Here is a 20,248-nt window from a genome sequence, read left to right as displayed (position 1 = left end):
CCACAGCGGGTACTGTTTGCTGTATTAGGTTGGTGCTACTGAACTGTACTGCAGTAAAATGATGTTTGTAATATTGTCTGCGTATAGTACCTACATTTAACAATGGTGCTTTTAAAATGTAACAAAGATATAACAGATACTCAGCTCACCAGGACATAGAGATTATTTTTGGTCACCACCAAATTTAAAGTAAAAGCTCTTTGTGTGACTTTGGACTGTCATTTGAACTTTGAAGCACATTTTTGTGGGCATTTTTTCACCTGGTAGAAAGATTATACCAAATAAAGGTAATTTTTAACAAGGAGGGATCCTGAGAAAGCTACCAGCTACCAAAAATATTTAACTTCATCAAAACGAGTTCAAATATGAGGAAAAGACAGCACTTAGCTGCTGTTTCTCTCATACTGACAGCTAATTTATTTTCCAGACATAGGTAAACTCCACTACAACAAAGAGGAACAAGCTGGTATGTACATGGATATAACTGGTGTGTGACCTTGTTATTGTGAAATTCGAATCCATTTTCAGGAAGAAGTAACTTATTTTATGCAATGTCATGACGTCATGCTGCCACTCAACATGGTACAGAATGTTCTCAATCAAGGTTTCTACTCATAGACTTCTCTCCCTGTGGCCTACGACCCAAAAGGAAATTTGATGATTATCAGCAACCCAATTAAAAAACACAAGGACCCCCTTGTACTTGAACCTCTGGATTAGATAGATACCCGTGTGACAATGAAAGGGACCCTCACTGAGCTACTCATCATCTATACAGTACCCTCACTAAAAAAGAGATTCACAAAATATAGTTTAATGTAACAGACAGATAGATGCATGGATACAGAACACTTTTTATTCAGAGAAGATGTATCACAGCTTCATACCAACAGAGGTGTTGTCTTCAAAGATGGCCAATCAATATGTTATTTTAGATATATAAGAAAGAAATAATAACTGACAATGAGAAAGAAAGAAAGAAAGAAAGACAGAACAATTTATTGTTATTATAATTGTTATTAATATTGTGTCGGAGGGGTTTACCCACGTGTGTATTAGAATGACCAAGGGTGACCAATAGCAAAAGATCTGTGTAATGGGCACTATCCGTAAGGAATTAGGTGAGTTTGCTGTGTCGGTTGCGGTAAGACACTGTGTAAGGGTGTCTCATTGATTTATGATTTTTTTTCTTAAAATTGAAAGGTCCTTTATTATTTAATGAATTCATTCATTCAATATGGATCTGGAGTGACTCCGCAAACCTGTGGACATATTGAACTTTCATTCATTTCAGTGATTCCATGACATTAACATGACAACTGAAAATGAATGGATTACCTTGCACAGATATGTTTATATTCGGAATGGGGTATTTCATGACACATTTACGCATGAGCGCCGGAGCGCCGGTTCCCTTCATTTGACCTGAAGTTATCATATAACATATAAACACATTGGAGCTGATAGATTCCTGGCACAAGAGGAGCAGCATGGTGATCCTGCATTATTGATCTCTCTGTAAAAAAAGCTGAACAGCCACAGTTCAAAGGGCAACTCGATGTAAAGGAAGACTTGTATCCGCCTCCTTGTGTGACTCCTCTCAGTCTTGGGAAATCTGTGTCCGGGGGATATTTGTACCTAAAATGACGAGCGTATTCTCAACGCGCACGCAGACGCACGCCCTTTCTTCTCATTGGCTGCGGGTGGTCTGTGGAGTCAGGTGGAGTCGTGCGTCCTGGTCAGCGCAGCTCAAAACCCCAGTGCGCTGCAACAGGGATCCGACTTCTGGACTCGGGCTGATCTGCTGAAGGGATGGCGTACGCTCACAGATCCACCTCGCAAGCGATCTCGTACGTCTATAGGGGAACCTTCATCCATTCGACGCAGAAAGCGGCCGTGCAGATCCTGGAAGACACTCTCCTGGGAGTGGACGCGGAGGGAAAGGTTGTAAAGTCATTTTAATATCTGATTATATGATCCGTATTTAAGAGAAGCCGCGCGGGCACCTCTTGGTGTGCAGGTTTTTTATTGATATCTGTTATCTGTTGGCTCACTGTGACTATTCTGTCCGTGCGTAAAAAACACGATTAGGCAGACTGCTGAGTTGGACGGACAGAGATCTTTTACTTATACTTTGTCAGTTAGCTGTTGTTGAGCAGCTTTCACAATTTATCCCAAAAGCTCTGACACTTACAAAAAAATGTATGATAGTCTGAAGTACAGCCTCTGTAACCAGGCTGTAATAAAGGGGATTTAGACCAATAAAACATCATTAAAAACCAAAGGAAAATGCATAAATACATATATATGGTAAGGGGACATAGTGGAAATCAAATCAATCAAGACTGTAAATGAAGGGAAGCATCAACACAGTGGTGTATAGGCTGACATAAGGAATATATTTGAAGTTGCTGATATACTGTGAGATTAATGTATGACAAATGAATGCTCCATTAAGTAGACCGGTGTTTTCATGCCTCACTGCTACTGGATAGTTGTCTGCAAACACGTTTTTGTCATTATGCTTGATTCCAGTAACTGTTGCCTTCTTTCCATTCTGCCTTCAGATCGCATTCATCGGAAAAGGTGACGAGCTTGAAAAGCTGTCTAAGACGTTTGGATTCAGTCTGTCTGAGGTGACTCAGCTGAAACAACAGTGAGTATGATTAGGGATTTAATCACTGGTTAAGTACGCTTGTGTTTCACATCAATTATTATGCAATGACCTCAGGTAGTCAGAGAGTGTAGCACTTAGACTTGACAGATAGTGAGGACATTTGGACTCAAAGTTTCACCTCTCATCCAAGAGGCTTCATCAGTCCAGACTGACTGATGCAGAGCTGGTGTTGATCTCCGTGGCGTCATCTTCAAGGATGTCACCTGGTCGGTTAGCAATGCTGTCTGTTGTATTCAGTGGTCCGATATTTACATTGCGATCATTTCAATAAGTCCCAATCATCCATCAGGTGTAGGTAAATTACTGAGTCATGACCGAAGGGGTTTGAACTTTAATTGTTGAGCCATAGTTTTATGTAATGTTTGGTTATTTCCACTGCTACACAAGTCTGTGAATCCCTCACTGCTTCGGACTGCACACTTTTGCGGTTTTGTGGGTGTGTGATTGTTCGCATGAACCAGTTTTTGTCTCAGGGCGTTCCTGCGTGGGTGTGAAAAACAGGAATGTGATGCTTGTTGAAGATTGCAGGGATGGTGTTCTTCATAGATCTTGCTGCCATTATCACAACGGTCCAGTTTTGGTATCCACAAGGTTTAAGTGCATCCTTCAGGTGTTTGTGCTCCTGGTGCACATGCTAGTACATTCTCTGCCTGGTGCTGAACGGTGGTGTAGGGTGTAACTCATGTTCCAGTGGGTGATGTCAGTCAAAGTGTTTATCAAGAGAATGGAATTTGTTACACCACTTGAGTTCCAAAGATGAACGCGGATCATTCCCCCATATGAAGGTTGTTTATTGCATTGGACATTAAAGCAATATTATTAAACAATTTCCATGGTTGCTCCACTGCAGTGAGTTCTTCATGCCAGGAATGGTGGACACCCACATCCATGCATCCCAGTACAGCTACGCAGGTACGGCCCTGGACATGCCCCTGCTGCAGTGGCTCAATACCTACACCTTCCCTGTAGAGTCCCGCTTCAAGGATTTGGACTTTGCCAACCGGGTCTACACACAAGTAGTGGTGAGTTTGCTGGTTTCATGAAATAATTCATGTGAATTAAAGCCACACAGCAAACCCAAACGGAGCCTTGCATGTGGCACAATGCAATGGTTATGATAATGCCAAAGGGGCGGTCACCCTGTGCTGTGGGGAAAATTTAAAAGCAGTTTTTCTGACAATTAGACACTAACCCCTGAGTTGACAAGGGTGTGACCAACTCAGTGACATAACAATGTTAATAGAAGAGAAGGAATTTAAACCTTTAAGCTGTAATATGATTCCTGCAAATTACAGAAAAGGACCCTGAGAAACGGAACAACCACTGCATGTTACTTTGCTACCATACACAGCGACGCCTCACTTCTGCTGGGTCAGATTGCAAGTAAGACATCAAACACACACGCACGCACACACACACACACACACACAAACACACACATTTTGACCTAAATCTTCTTTGGATTGTTTTCTATCTGTGATGTGGACTGTGGACTGAAATGTTGATTTGTGTTGTGAAACCATTCAGGTGACATGATGCTGGTAAAGGCTTAAATACATCAAAATATCCAGCTCGTGGTTTAAAATGATCACCTTGGAGCAAAAGCCTGAGTTTTTTCGGTCCATACATAAAGAGAGATGTCCCTTGAAAAAAATGTAATGTAAGCCTGTTAACCCAAGCACATCGTTTTCTACATATGTCAGTTTCTCTACAGTACATGTTAAATTGGGACCTTTGTCTTTTTCCACGTATTTATGCTGGACATGTGGTGTTATAACAAGGGGTGAAATAACAATGAGCCATACAGAGGTTGTTGGTCCTGTATGATCACTTACTTTGTTCACCTTTATGCCTTGTCCCTTATCATGTGATGTTATGCAACATTGAACAGACACACGCACACACACACACACACACACACACACACACACACACACACACACACACATCTCATTTCCTAGACCCTTACCCTCACCTTAACCATCACAACATAATGCCTAACCATAACACTAACCTACTTCTAACCCTAAAACCAAGTCTTAACCCTCGAATAAGACTTATGTGTTATGAGGACCAGCCCAAATGGCCTCCCAATGTCAAAATGTCCTCACAAATATGGTATTTAACCAAAATTTCCCCTTATAACTATAGAAAGATGTACATACACACACACACAAACACTTTTGGTGAGGACACTCATTGGCATAGTGCTTTCCCTAGACCCTTACCCTAACCCTGATCATCCCAAGTTAATGCTGAACCCCAAAACTATCCCTAACCTAGCTGTAACTGTAAGGACTCCACAAATGTTGTTTCAACACCCCCGATCTCCTGTGCCGCTCGTTCAGACTACTGTGCTTTTTACCTAAAATAAACCTAAATTTTTACCCAAATTCTAATCTTAACCTAATCCTAACCCTGAAGGAAGTTGTAACCCTTGAAAAGCTCTTGCGAGGATCAACAAAAATGTCCTCACTTTTCCATAATGATACAACCATACTGAGCACTGGCAGGTTTACGTAGTCATTTTGTGTAACCAGGTTCATTGAACCCTTGTCCTGTTCTGAGCAGCTGTTCCATTTTGCAGAGGACTGTTGCAATTCAATGACCATACAGTACGTGTGCTTGTGTTCATGTGATTATATTCAATTCACATCTCTTTTCTGTGTGCATAGCCTTATTTATACATTATGGCACAGGAAATGAGATCTAACAAGAGTATTTGTGGAAGGGCTGAACAACACATACACTATGATTCAGTGTGGGTTTTTTTTGTGAAGCACTTTGTAACCTTGTTTAGATAAGTGCTATACAAATACATGTATTATTAATATAATGATACACACTGATATCTGAGAACTCTGAAGTACACACAAAACACATATGATGTACAGGTGTTATTGATCTGTATTTAGCAAAGGATTGTTGATAACACTTATAAAAGGACAAAATATTTAATTATTGTGACCTTATGCAGATTATTGATTCGATTGAAATTCCCATTTCAATGGCACCCTTCAAAACCAGTTGCATGTGCGTGTGTTAATCAGAAAAAAATGATCATACAGATAAAAGAACAACATTAAAACAGTAAAATAAAATAACAAAATAAAAAATGGAACAATAGAAATGGGAACTTGTATATTAAACATCTCTCAGATACCTTGTTCACATGTTAGGATCATGTTATTATGGTCTTGATGTTAAGTGAAGCAAGTTGTATTTTCATGCTCAATACGTCCAAGTTGAAAAAAGCTGTGACATGTTGGTCGATTGTCTTTCGAACTCGGCGTAATCTCAATCATCCTTATTTGTCCTGCAGATGATTTTGGACAGCGTGCCTTGGTGGGTAAGGTGTGCATGGACAGGAACGACGGTGTGAAACACTACAAAGAGACCATCCAGGAGTCGCAGGAGGAAACCTGTCGGTGGGTATATGCAACCTTACTCTACTGTGGAAGGGCAGATCAAATATATACGTGTCGGCTCAGGCTGTACAAGTAACAACAGTATCAGAAAAGACACAGATGTTTAGGAACAGTATTTCTCTTTCTCTGTTTGACACACTAACGCTTTAAGGTTACACATCTATCGATGTAATACCCTGTGGAAGATGATTTAGTGGTTCCTGTCAAGAAAGGTCACGGTCAATAGACATGCATACCTCAGGATGCTCTCTGTACAGAGGCTGAATACTTTCCTTGCATTCTACATACATGGAAGGAAAGAAACAAGGCTATAATTCCTCATGAGCCACGTCTCATGTGTAGTGTGTGCTACCCCAGAGAGCTGCTCTATATAAACTCTGCACATCTCTTTGTCTGTATCGATCTCCCAGCGCTGCATCAAAGTGCCTCCGCTGAGAGTCGTCCTCTCTCGTTTCTGAATTGAACCTTGCTGACCGAGATGGATCCTTCTCAGTGTGTCCTTTAATCTGACCATCAGTCAGTGCCTGTCTGGACAATATCCTGGAGATGTGCCGAGGTGCTGTTTATAAGAGCACAAATTTGCTGCTGAGATTTTTGAATCTTTTCCTTGTGCAATGTCAGAAAGAACCCATGTGAGAATACAGTGGGACATTTTCCAGAAAATTCGCCGCAACAGGGCTTGAAAACATGCAAACATCAAGAAAATGAAAAAGATATTTAGCTCTAAAGATGTCAACTTGGAATGATTTTGGCGATAAAGCCCGATACCGGTGTCGATGTGTATAAACAAAAACACGTCAACTCGACAGCAGAAATTTATATGTTACATCCTCGTGATGCCACCAATCGCCTGAATGTTGGGTAATGGTGGGAAAATGCCAGTTGTTGTAAACACAGAATTTGTGTGTCTAAAAACAGCTTTATGATGAGGCAGGTTTTAGATTACAATATGTTACAAACACAGATATGCCACATATATAAGCTGTGATGCACAATAACTGCCACAATGTCCGAATAAATATGAGTCTAGTGGGAATTTATCAAGTTTCTCTGAATGAGGAGCATCAGCATGAGTTCCGTGGTTTCAGGGCGTCTGAGTGGCATAAGACCGGAATTAGAATGGTCTTGATGTTTAAATTCCTATCCTGTTCCTATTGACACCTCCTACCAGTATTACCTCTACAATACACCTATTTTAATCATTGTTTTGTTCCCTCAAGGTTCATTGCAGAGCTTTTAAACAAAAAGGTAAGGTTTTATAATATGATAACAAGGACAATTCAACACCCAAGTAAAACAATCACAGGTCTGCATTATATTCTTCTATTTCCCCCTCCCAGTACCCCCTTGTGAAGCCGATAGTGACTCCTCGCTTTGCAATATCCTGCACAGGAGCCTTGCTCGGACAGCTGGGAGAAATCGCTAAGAATAACAACCTGCACATTCAGGTGAGCTCACTGTGGGAACCAAACCAGGCTGTGTCCACTGGGGACTGTCGCCATGGAGACGGTTTATGTTTGGACCTGTGGGGGTTTTGAGCATGACATAAACAACACACTAACACTTATGCAAATGCAGATGAATGAAGAACGTACTCTCAGAATAGCATTTGGATTGAGTTCATCCTGCCACCTCACTGCCTCAAGCTCTATGTAGATGCTACAGCTTTATGGTGTTGAATTTGTACATAAATTATATTTTAAAGAGATATGCAATTGAAGAATATTTAGATAGATCCAACAAAAAACTAACTCATGTCTGGTGTGTGTGTTTATCTCCAGAGTCATATCAGTGAAAACGTTGAGGAGGTGAAGTTCGTAAAGGAGCTGTTTCCTGAATCAGAGTCGTACACGGAGGTCTATCACAAACACAACCTGCTCACAGACAAAGTGAGAACACATCACTGCCTGCACAAACAGACACACACACACAACTTACCCACATCTGTGTACATCTATCTTACCGTAACAATCACCGAATTCTAACCACAACCCTAAAACCAAGTCTTGACTCTGAATTGGTGGTTTTTGAAGGTGGTTCAAAAAGTGAGGACACACACACACACACACACACACAAACATATTTCCGTGCAAAATAAAAACTGTATGAATGCTTAACTGCTGAACAGGGTTGATTTGATTTGTAACGGGATTGATTCACAGACAGTGATGGCGCATGGCTGCTACCTCACTGATAAAGAGTTGGATCGATTCAGAGAGACGGGAGCCTCTCTGTCTCACTGCCCCAGTTCCAACATTGCGTAAGTATCAAGGTGTTTCTCAAGACTTGGCCTACGCCCATGATGATTGACACAGCACAGATTTAACGGTAAAATAGCACAAAAAGTGTGAGGCATTATCACGAATGCCTAAATGAAAATATGTAATACAGAGGACGCTTTATGGATCCATGTGCTAAAATAGGTTGGAGCAGAATAAAAGTACTGAATCTATCAACTGTCATTGTATTAGTCATCTCTCTCTCTCTCTCTCTCTCTCTCTCTCTCTCTCTCTCTCTCACTCTCTCTCTCTCCCTTTTTCTAGATTGTGCAGTGGACTGTTAGATGTCCGCAACGTCCTGAACCACAAAGTGAAGCTGGGGCTGGGAACAGGTTGGAGCAGATTCACTTTTTGCACATTTTCAAGTGTGTGATGGAAATTCATCTTGAGATTTGAAATAATGAAATTCTCAGACTGGAGTTGCTTTTGAGTCTTTCTAATAATAAGCTCTGCAGAGTTTATACAACAAGCACGGGTGCTCAAATGGAACAACTGGCCGCAAGTTCACAAAAGCCAGAACTTATACAAAGAGGCATTACATAACACGCAATATGAAAAAAAAGAAGACATGCCAGAACTAATACAAAGAGGTGCTTCATAAAACGTAATAAGAAAAAATATATGAAATCCTCCTCTGTGTCTATCTGCTGTGTCCTTCCGCTGTAGCAACCTCCCTGTTTGCCAAGGTCACAGCAGTGAGACACCTAGTCAGGGGGTTTCCACAACCTTAGACACTGTGCCGTACTGCCATGATGCTTTTTGACAAACTTAATTTCTTCATTTCGAAAACTCCTCTGCTCTGCACACACAAGCATGCGTGTGAGCATCACATGGTTGCATCATCTGGTTTTACACAAGTCCAGTTATTTTACTGACGTAGGCAGTTCAGTCAGCTGATGTGTCTGACACCCTCGTCAACTGATCACTTTTCATTTAGCTGGTTTTAACACCCATCTTTAAGTTAATCTTAACATCTGAGCTGAGGGTTTCTGCAGGGTCAATTCAATCATCTACATTTTAGGTTTTAAAAAGTCTCAAATACTTTTTAGATATTACAAAGTAGGTATTAGATTATGCATAGATCTCAGTTGTGTCAACATTTGTGTAATGCTACCGTAGATACTATAAACCAGATCAATGTGGAACTCATCACCCTTATCAGACTGTAACACAGTTCCCTCTGCCTGTCTCTGGGGAGGATAAAGGACTATCTCTGCTGAGGCAAAACATAGCATTTTGAGGGTTATTCTCTACTAGACTACTCCCCTTTATCTTCAGTTATGGGGAATTTTAAGGAAAATCTGAAATTGAAAATACACATTCTTTTTTTTTAATATTCCCAAAAAGTATTATATTCATATTCCCACAGGCATTCACACACTTGTGAATGTTTGTGATTTTTTTGTGTGTCTTTATATGTGCCTATATTCGTGTGACCCACCCATGTTTGTGATCTTACATCAGACGTGGCGGGGGGCTACTCGGCCTCTATGCTGGACGCTGTGAGGAGAGCTTTGGACACATCCAAAGTCTTGACCGTCCAAGACCCAACGCACAAAACACTCACCTTTGAGGAGGTGTTCAGACTGGCCACACTAGGCGGGAGCCAAGGTAACACACATAACCAGCGGTCACTCAATGTGTAGAAGAAAACACGAAAACACTTGAGTGTTCAGCCCCTTTTTGCTTCTCACAGTTTCAAGCAGTGCTGATTTTCTTGCTCAAGTGCCTGCACCCACGCCAAGTGACTCAGCAGAATCAAATACCAGTCGCTTTCAAAACATGATGTTTTTGTTGATGATGGCTGATTGGAATTTGACAGAAGTGCAGAGAGAGTACAACAGTGTCTTTGACTGAGTGTTTCGTCTACAGCCTTGTCCTTGGATGACCAAACAGGGAATTTTGAGGTGGGCAAAGATTTCGATGCCCTGAGGGTGGACCTAGCTGCTCGTGATGCCCCCATCGACCTGATCCAGTGTGAAGAGCCAAAGGTTGGTGGATGAGCACCTTCGTCATCCAGCACTCGACAGAAACCAACACATTCACGTACAGATTTATAAAAGCAAACAAATATACATTTTCAGACTAACTTATCTTCATTTTACTTTCAGATTCTGTTGGAAAAGTTCTTGAATTTGGGTGAGTGTCCATTTCAGTTAATATTTCCTAGTCAATCAAACTTTATTTGTGTAGCCCATGTTCACAAATCACATTTTGCCTCATAGGACTTAACAAGCTGTGATATCCTCTGCCTGTAACCATCAGCTAGAGTGAGGAAAAACTACCAGAAAAAAATTGGAATGCACAAACTTAGGGGAGAGCAGCAAGTGAGGGAGATCTCTGCCAGGCCAAAGACATAAGTGTAATAGATGTAGCCTGTAACAGAGGACATCAACATAACATCAATATCGATATTATTCATGAGAAAAGAATAAGAGTCCACAATAAATGGAGAGGTGTATCAATACGCAATGACAATTGATTATAGTATTGCCAATAAAAGTAGTGTATGTGGGCAGGTTTATTTGACATCTAAGCAATCTAGTCGTCGTCATAATCCACAATCATCTGCCACCATGATTCACAATGAGGAGGAAACAGTGATCCTGGATCTGCAATCGAGAAAGTACAAGGACTCTGGGAAATAAGTCAAGTCAGTAACATGTATTGATGAGAACGGAATGTGATTAAGAGGGAGAGGCAGAAAGAAAAACAGAAGCTGTGTCTTATGTCCCTGACATAGGCCTATAGCAGCATAACTGGTCCAAGGCAGTCCTGAGACAGCTGTTACTATAAGCTTTAACATACAGAAAGGTTTTAAACCATCTCTTAAAAGTAGAGAGGGTAACTAGCTCCTAAACTAAAACTAGGAGATGATTCCACAGGAGAGGAGCTTGACAGCTGAAGGCTCTGGCTCCTACGATGAGTAAGCCTGAATTCTGGGAGTGCATTGCTCTAGTGGGGTGATACGGTACTATGGGCTCTTTAAGGAATGTTGGGACCATGTCATTAAGAGCTTTGTAGATGAGGAAGACTATTTAGAATTCTATTGTAAATGCATCTGTGTTGTTCTTCTGTTCTAGGTGACGACCGTAACATAGTGGAGGTGTTCGTGGCCGGGAGGATGGTGGTACCTTTCACAAAGCCAGTGGAGTAAAGCTTTTGGATTCTCTGCACATTTCCATCTGTCTCGAAGCTAAAGACACATCTGAAAGATATGATATACTGTATGCAGCAAAGGCACGATCAACTGGAAACGACATATGGATGCAAACTGGTGTACTTTTTATTTTATCTGTAAAGACAAATAAGTCAAAAATTATTATTCATGATAAATATTTTAATGTTAAATCCAGAGGTTAGAATAGGAGCGATTTATGAGATAAAGTGAAGGTCATACAAATAGTGTTGGTCTGAAATGTAGACTTATCCTCAAGAATTCAAAGTAGTGACTGGTCAGGACAGGGAATAAGGGATTTATCAAGTGCACTTTTTATGTTAGTTATTAAAGAGATAGTTAGTTAGTTGCTCATTTTTGCATAATGAAATATATTTTTAGGTTCTCTTTGTTTATTTTAACACCATTGTACACTAACACTTTTTACATAGACACATTATAACCGACGAAGATCAAACTACTGGGGATTTAAGCCTGTGTAGAGTATTAACAAATACATATTTCACTGATTCATTGATTGAATAAAGTGAAGAAAGATATTAGTGTTGGACTAATGTAGACTGCAATGATTACTTACTGTGGGTTCATGGTCCCATTTTCATTCTAGTGTAGCTAGAAAATGTGTTATTATATTACTGGGATTGCCTTGATTTAAATAGTTAGAGCTGATTCTGTTTTTTTTCACTGCACACTCCATTCAAATGCATCCACCGAGTGTTTAAAAGGACACAGTACTAGATTGTGTTATTTGCAGCGCCCGGTGTCCCTTTTCCGTTTGTTGGTCTGCTCCGTGCATGAACTGAAACTAGAATCGTATCTAACATTAAGCTGCATTAACACATTTCTGATTTGGTCAAAATCCACATCCTGAGTTGACCTTAGGGAAAAGAGAAATGAGCCTGGCGTCTTATTGTGAGAGTCACTGACTATACATTTTTATACTAACCTTATATTTACATATTAATTCTAATGGTTTGACCATTGAGATGATTTGAAGGACCATCTACATGAAATACTTAATATTTAGTATTTATATTCCTCACTGTCTTATAATTGTAAGGAAATCAAGGGAAATGAAATGCACACACTGCTGAGTATGTTTTTGTCTTGATAAATGAGGATGTATTTAAGACAAGTTTCCTTTTTTTTTACTGAAATATTACTAATTATTTTATTATCACAAAATATAACTGAGACAGATCAGCAAATTGTTTATGTTAAAGATTCTCTTCATGCATCACATCATGGGGGATTGGAATAAAGAATACCAACAAGTCTATTTTTTTAGTTTTGTATGCAGTTTTTTTATTTATTCTGTAGTTGAGTACCCAGCAGCTACTGATCCACGACCATGGCCTGGTATATATGGATGAACAAAATGCCCCCCCTGACCCCTCCAGTCGACTAACAGAGCAGCTCCTTTAATAGACCATCTTCAGCATCTGGGTTTGACAGCTCAGACGGTGAAGATGGCAGAGAGACATAAAGATGGCTATACTCACGTCCTGCTGACACCAAGGGCCCTGCTCCTCTTCTTCAACTAGACCATTGGAGTCTGGGGGGGGGGGGTCACATTGCGGGGATCATGTTAACAGTCAAATCCACAAGCTTGGGACGCTGTACTTGAAATATCAATATTATCACAATCCAAGAAATCTCATCTCACTTACCTCTAGTGGTAAAGAAGCCTTGTAAATAGTTTCAACAGTCATATATTTTAGAATTGTTTGTGGATCAGCAATCCTACAGGCTCGATCTACCATGTTCAACCAACCTTGATAGTTTGAAGCTATAACATGTAAAGTTAACCAGGATAGTGAGCAATAATAAATTAGCATTATTATTATGAAACAAATAATGCATGAATGGATATTTATAATCAATATAAATATATGCACACAGTGAATACATGCACTCTGTACTTAACAGAAGCCTCATTATTTACTTAGGTAAACATTACCCCGGATAATCAATTCTTGTTTTTTATTATATTTGATTAAAGTGTGGCCACCAGAGTTATTAGCATGACTTGCTTCCTGTACAAATATATCATAATGTGTTCTTTCTTGTAAATTCAATCACCTTTGAATTTTGTTAAGAAATGCTCTCATCTGCTTTCTGCAAAAGAACAAGAGGGCAAAGAAAAAAGATGAATAGCCTGAAAAGTTTTTTCAGGTTATGAATTTTTTTTGTTTTCTTTCATGTCATAAAACGGATCAGTGCCGTCCACTAACCCTACATTGGGGTGAATTGGGACCGGGCAAAGGATATATATCCAATGATGTGTGACTTTGCTCAACTGAAAACAAGGAATAACTTAAATGTGCAAGTTGCTGAATCAGGAATTGTGCCCCCTGCTGCCCCATGATTTAGAAAAATTCTTGATCCGCCACTGTATCAAACCACTCACACGTTTCTGAACCAAACTAATTATCTGCCTTGAACTCAGATCAGTTTCAGTTCGACCCGGAGTTACTGCCCTTATTTTTGACTTTCAGGAAGACATAAACCACCCGGGTCATGTCTTGCCGCGTCACCTATCAACTTATCAATATGTTCGGACTAATTGCATGTGGTTCATTCAGTTTTCAGTCCATAGCTGGTGTTCAATTCTAGCCCTTGATTCATAATCAGCTGACCGGATGTGCCTGTGAGACCGAACACAGGGCGAAATATAACACGAACTTGCAACCAGGAAGTGCTGTGGGGAATCCCGCATGTGAACTTTGAGGTTGTGTTCATTCTCTGCACGTCTGGTTTCTTCCTGTGTGAACAGATCCAGCTCCTTTACAGCTGAGAGGTAGGTGGCATAGAAACTCTTTATATTTATATACTCTCTCCATATAAAACCCTACACTCTGTTTATACGTGCCAATATTTATTTAATGGATTACATATTAGGCTACATATTGACATTGCACATATCCATTGTGTGTCTTCTTAAATGGAACAAAGACAAAACAACACAGTTATACAGTGTTAAAGGAACAGTGAACAAACCAAGATATAGTAGCAACATTGAAGGGAGATAGGTATCTTGCAAACTCCCATTTTAGTTTGGTTTAGTTTATTTCGTTCATTTCAGTGTAATCCAAAAACAAAACAATACACGTATACACTGGTACCTGATCTCAAAAGGAGCAGGAAGAAGAAACATCCTATGTTACCTGCCCCTTTACTATAAAATACAACACAATATAAATTTAGGTGACCATTTGATTTCCTTTCTTTTTACAAATCACATAACAATTCAATTCTAGATTAATCAATAACCCCCATCATAACATAAACATTACTCAACAAGATCGAAAGTTTCATTACTTTTTCATGCATTTTATATTTTCTTTAATTGAATAATGTTTCATCGAGATTAGCGTTTATGTTTTTTGATTTCTTTGATTCTTTCTGTCCTCTTAATCTTCTCTTTGTTTCCCACCAGCAGCAAAAGCCTCAGAAGCTTCCACCTCTCACATACTACAGCCCAGGATCCCACTTCTGCACCGCAGCCAGCCGCTGCTGCCCTGCAAAGACAATGTTCGCCCTAGATTTGACCAAATCCCTGCCGAGGAGGTGCATGAGAAATACAAGGAGCAAGGGGAGAGGCGGGAGGACGGATGAAGACGGCTCTGTCCTGTCACTGACACGGCTTTGTCTGCTCAGCCTCGCCGACAACATGAAGGACGTGTGGGTGAAAGACTACGCTGACAAATACCTGGATCAGTATTCATTCAGGCACATTATGGGACCTTTCAACTTACTGCGTGAGTTTGCGAGGGCTTACTCAACAGTCCTCCCTCACCTGCCTGCTCCCACTTTATGGCATTTCAGTTTGGAACCTTAACTACACGACTGTTACTGTGTGTAGTGAGCAAAATGTCTGAGATGTCAATAAAATGATTGCCCTTGACAACCTCTCTCTGGCCCGAGAATAATAGATTAACAGAGTGATGAATCACTTCTAATGCCTCTCCTTCTCTTTCCATCTTTTACTCCCTGTGCAGCTGGAGAACTGGTTGAGGAGCTCACGCAGCTGCTGTGCACCAGAAAACAATTGTCCCGCGCGGCCCTCCACCTCCTGCTGGTCCCCCAACTCCGTGGCCTGTCACTGGAAAGCTGTCCTGGTCTGGTCACCTCCGCCCTCTGTGCCCACATTACTGCACGCTGCCAGGTCAGGCTGAAACCAGTGTCTTATACTACAAATACCTGTGAGCGTATTTAATAGTTGGTAGTCAGCGTGAAAGATAAAGTGAAGCATCAGTTGCCTCATCGCTTGCGGACAACTTTCCTTCTTCAAAAAAATGGTTAGCCTCAGAAGGGCAATGAATCCTTTGATAAAAATAATGGGTCGAAAATTATCCAACAGTCGGAGTATTTGTTTCTTAGGGATGGAAAAATGCATTAGTCGGCCGCTAGAAGTCTAGTAGCACCTCTGTTACATAGTTCTTCAAATGCAGCCTGTGAAGGAAGCAACCCCTGAATTGAGACACAGCTTGTGTTTTCTCTTTTTTGTCTCAGGGTCTGTGTAGACTGGATCTATCTGGGGCCCAGCAGCTGCCCTCGAAGGTCCTGTGTGAAACCCTCTGCTGTCTGCCTGCCCTCCGCTCGCTCTCCCTGGCTGGTATGCCTTGTGACGCATGTGTGATCAGCACGATTGCCCACCACTGTCGTTTGCTGCGCCACCTCGATGTATCCTGCTGTCATTTCCTTTCCCCTGCTGCACTACTTCCTCTTGGAGGTGGTGCCTTCTGCTCGACCTCTGCTCGTCCTTCAAGCTCATCATTTTGCCGCACCTCTACAGCTCCACCTCCTAGTTCCTCTTTCACCTCTGCCCACTCACCCTCCGTCTCTTCAGCCCTGCCTCCTCTCCCCCTCAGTAGTCTACTGGCTCTGGATATTGGGTTTGGGGAAGAAGATGGAGACAATGCGGTGGCTGCAGCCTACCTACTACTCTCTCTGCCTGAGCTGGAGAGAGTGGCCATGGAGGGCCTTGCACAGGCCTGCTGTCTCATTGAGCACAGAGAGTTTAAGCAGACAGACGAGTTCAGTTACAGAGAGGGAGTTCCGAGGCTGGAAGAGGTGTGGAGGGAGAGGAGGAACAGGCAGGGGATCGATAGTTGGAGGAAGGAGAGAGAAGGTGCAGCAGCAGGGGTTGAGGAACATGTTGATGAGGAGGAGATATTATGGAACGACTATTGTGATGAGAGTGAGAAGGATGCATGTACAGATGAGGAGCCAAGTTGCTCTCTGAAACAAGCAGAGGAAAAAAAGCGAGGGAGAGTTTTGTCAGAGTCCGGTGATGAACACCTGATCCTGCACCTAAAAGATGTCAAGGGTGTTACTTGGGACTGTCTGGAGAGTTTAAGCCGTTTATGTCCAGACATCTGCTCCATATCCATGAACGCTGATGATGAATCAGGTACAGGGAGAAGGCATGGGCCTGTGTTAGCTGCAGCCCTCCAGACATGGTCAGGCCAGCTGCTGAGCCTCTCAGTACAATACCCTGGCCCTCTGGTGGATCTGCTTCCTGCCATCCAAGTTGTAGGCTCCTCCCTGGTCTCTCTCACCTTGGAGGGTGTGAAAACCAGCCCCCAAACCCCTCTACTGGAGGTCATCAAGTCCTGTCCCAGACTCAGAGACCTACTCATCATTGCTGAGCCTCCCATCATGCCAGAGGAGGAAAATGGGGAATGGGATCGGTGGGATGATCGGGATCTGCCACAGCTGCCTCACCTCTGCTCTCTCACACTCAAGTAAGGCTACTGTTGAGATGCAAGATGTAGTACAGCATGACTCACTTGAGGAAAGGAGTATATTTGAACTCTCGCAACACATCAGTGACATATTCATTTGATAGATCCAGCAGATTAAAAGAGATTAGATTGACTACCTCAAATTTATCCTTTGTTTCTCCCATATGTCGACAGATTCTCTTACAGTCACAGCCAAATGAAACCTGCCATGTGCTGGATGTCCCTGAGGAAGACGCTCAAGTGTCTCTTTATTGGTTCTCCTTTACTGGAGAACCTCACACTGGTCTCCCTGCCGTGCCCTCTGGACTGTGTTTTACAGCGTGTATTGGGCCCACACCTTAACCCCCGTATGGACTCTACAGACGTGCCCCCCGTGCCACTCAGACGAGTACAGCACTTTACACTGCAGCGGACAGATGTGACGATGGTAACAGTGAAAAACATAATACAACACAGCAAGAGACTCAGGCTGGTGGATGTGAGATACTGCTGGCAGATCAGTAAGGTTGAGTGGCTGAGCTGCATGAAGTCCAGTGAAGTCCAGGTGGTCTGGGTGTAAAGAAGAAAGTGTGTTGTTTTGAATTCAAATAGAACAAGCACTCACACCCACAAACGGTGTCATCAGACACATGTGTAACCTCAGACTGTTTAAAAACAACATAATTTGTAAATTTAGATAATGTATGGAGAGCTGAAAGAAATGGTGGGTTGCGCTCGTTCTGGCTCAATACGGTTGGCAGAGTGCGCTGCAAATGATAGAGACACAGAGAAGAGAAGTAAATTACTGACAGGTAAAAACTGTAAAAAAAAATACAGGAAGACGCAATCAAAGCTCTACTCAACATATTGATAGGCTTAGGTTTTTCTCTTTATGAAAACCACTCACGCGCTCTGAGCCCAACTGAATGCAAAACGTGATCTATCAAAGCAAAAAGAAGATCGTGTTGGTCTGATTATTTGTGCTTAATCAGAGCAATAAAATGAGTAGTTTCCTGGAGTTTCCCTTTTGATAAGAGATAAAAACAAGAAGACCAGGCCAGAGTAGGTCACATGACATATTACGATATCAAAGTTGTACAGTGTTGTGCAAATGCAGCCTCCTCGTCTGTTAATCGATGCTGATTTCAGCATCAAAAATGAGAACTGACAACAAGTAAAAGAAATCATCGATGAGATCTGCATTGCAAACAGTTGTAATAAACGTTATGTTCACAGTGAATAGTAGGTTAGGTAATTAGTGCCAAATTAACAATGAAAAACGATAATTATAATAATAAAAATTACATTTATCTTGTATGTTTGTTATGTTGAAGTCTGACAAGCGACTGAATACAATCACAACTTTTCTTGTTGAATATTTTGTGTCATTAATCTGAATCTGCAACATGAACAAGAACAAGTGAAAGTTTCAGACTAAAACTAAACTAAAATTTCTAGGACTGCAAGGCAGCACTGAGCGGGCCCGGGCACATGCAGTTTGAAGCGTTGCATGCGTTTTGCCTGGTTTCACAGAGGATGATAAGACGGTAATACACCTGGTTGCACACACAGCTGGACTGACATTTAGCTGTGACACCAGCATCAGGAGATCGTGACCTCTGTAAATATTTTTTTTTTTTTTAAAAAGGAAATTAAATTAAATGAATCCTGCGCCGAAGCAGTTCGCTTTGGTGCAGGATGTGCGCAGACGACTTCTGCGCAGGAAGTAAATAAATAATAAATTAAATAAAAATTAATGAAAAGTAAATTTTAACCACTTTCTAATTTTCTGCAAATTTGGGTGGCCAATTGTCAAATTTCAACCACACCACAAACAATATAGTAAACAGTATCATCATATATCGATTTGTTACTGATGCCATGCTTAGAATCACGTACAGAGAGATGAGGAATTATGATTTATGTCTCATGAAATATCATCGGTTCCTCTTATTTGCTCTTACTGATTTTAAACGTTAGAACTTTAACTGTTGACTAGTAAAAACTATAGTTTAAAATTGGTCAAATTCTCACCCAAATTAAGAAGAAATGGAATCCATTATAAGTTTCATTCAAACAGTACCCAACCCTAGACACGGGTCTCAAATTGTATTCATAATGGTCTTGCTATAATGAGTCATACAAATCTTAAACAAATGACAGTATATTACTCCAAAGTCAGTATTTATATGAAAATGTGAATTAAAGGAAATTCTCTGTGTGTGTACTAATTCAGTGATATTCCTGACAAATGTTGATTTAATAATAGAGCTTTTCCAGTTTTTACATCAGTATTAAATGATCAAAATAAAGTGATGATGTAAATAAATATACTGAATCTTAGGGCGGTTCCTTAAAAAAAAAAAGAAGAAGTAGAAAATGAATCTCTTGTTGAACTCTACGGTCAATGGTATAGGTTTCATTGAGAGTGTCCGTGTTGGTTGCATGTCGCTGCTCGGGTTGCTGTTGGGCACAGGAAATTAAAAGTAGAATGAAATGTTTATAGAATATCTAATTAGTTGACAGATAATTTTCTGTTGGTCGACTTATCAATTAATAATGCTACCTAGTCTATAGGGTTTTTATATTGTGTTTTATTTACATTGTATATATTGGTTTATTTTTGTCGTGCACTGGTTGCTGGTTGTACATCAATTTGCTCTTGAAGGATAATAAAGATTTTCTTTTATGGACAGCTTTAGTTAATCACAAGCTGCACAAACCAAGCAAGAGCAGCAAAGGAACCCAGCAGCCAGCAGGGGGCAGCCTTAGGACATCACATGGAAACAAGCAGCAGCAGACTGTGATTCTTTAAAGGCGTCAGAAGACAAGTTTGGAAACTACTGGGTTATTCTCTAACAATAGGTTTTTAAAGCATGTTAAATCCTCCAGTATCCAAAATCCAAAAATATAAAAGTAACTTTTAAGTAAAAATAATGTATGAATGTATGTATAAA

At 40.9% G+C, this 20,248-nt stretch overlaps 2 protein-coding genes across 3 annotated transcripts; both read left to right on the top strand.

The window, feature by feature from the left end:
• The first annotated feature begins 1,740 nt into the window (after nucleotides 1-1,740).
• On the top strand, nucleotides 1,741-12,841 carry gda (guanine deaminase). Its single transcript, XM_061070855.1, has 14 exons — nucleotides 1,741-1,944; nucleotides 2,568-2,656; nucleotides 3,528-3,699; nucleotides 3,973-4,060; nucleotides 6,000-6,105; nucleotides 7,326-7,353; nucleotides 7,446-7,553; nucleotides 7,887-7,994; nucleotides 8,268-8,365; nucleotides 8,649-8,716; nucleotides 9,849-9,995; nucleotides 10,257-10,375; nucleotides 10,496-10,523; nucleotides 11,468-12,841. The coding sequence occupies exons 1-14, from the start codon at nucleotides 1,813-1,815 to the stop codon at nucleotides 11,539-11,541; spliced, it is 1,365 nt and encodes a 454-aa protein (XP_060926838.1). The 5' UTR covers nucleotides 1,741-1,812; the 3' UTR covers nucleotides 11,542-12,841.
• A 1,396-nt stretch (nucleotides 12,842-14,237) lies between these two features.
• Nucleotides 14,238-19,843, top strand: si:ch211-214j8.12 (uncharacterized protein LOC100000539 homolog). Of its 2 annotated transcripts, none has more exons than XM_061071660.1 (5): nucleotides 14,238-14,362; nucleotides 15,005-15,323; nucleotides 15,564-15,730; nucleotides 16,078-17,312; nucleotides 17,487-19,843. In XM_061071660.1, the coding sequence occupies exons 2-5, from the start codon at nucleotides 15,095-15,097 to the stop codon at nucleotides 17,869-17,871; spliced, it is 2,016 nt and encodes a 671-aa protein (XP_060927643.1). In that variant the 5' UTR covers nucleotides 14,238-14,362; nucleotides 15,005-15,094; the 3' UTR covers nucleotides 17,872-19,843. The 2 variants fall into 2 exon arrangements, with proteins under 2 accessions (XP_060927643.1, XP_060927644.1); XM_061071661.1 differs by having other exon boundaries at nucleotides 15,002-15,323.
• Nucleotides 19,844-20,248: the final 405 nt, after the last annotated feature.

The sequence above is a fragment of the Limanda limanda genome, chromosome 5 (assembly GCF_963576545.1).
Source record: "Limanda limanda chromosome 5, fLimLim1.1, whole genome shotgun sequence".
NCBI lineage: Eukaryota > Metazoa > Chordata > Actinopteri > Pleuronectiformes > Pleuronectidae > Limanda > Limanda limanda.
The sequence above is the reverse complement of the archived record's forward strand: the minus strand, read 5'-3'. Positions and strand labels throughout refer to the sequence as shown.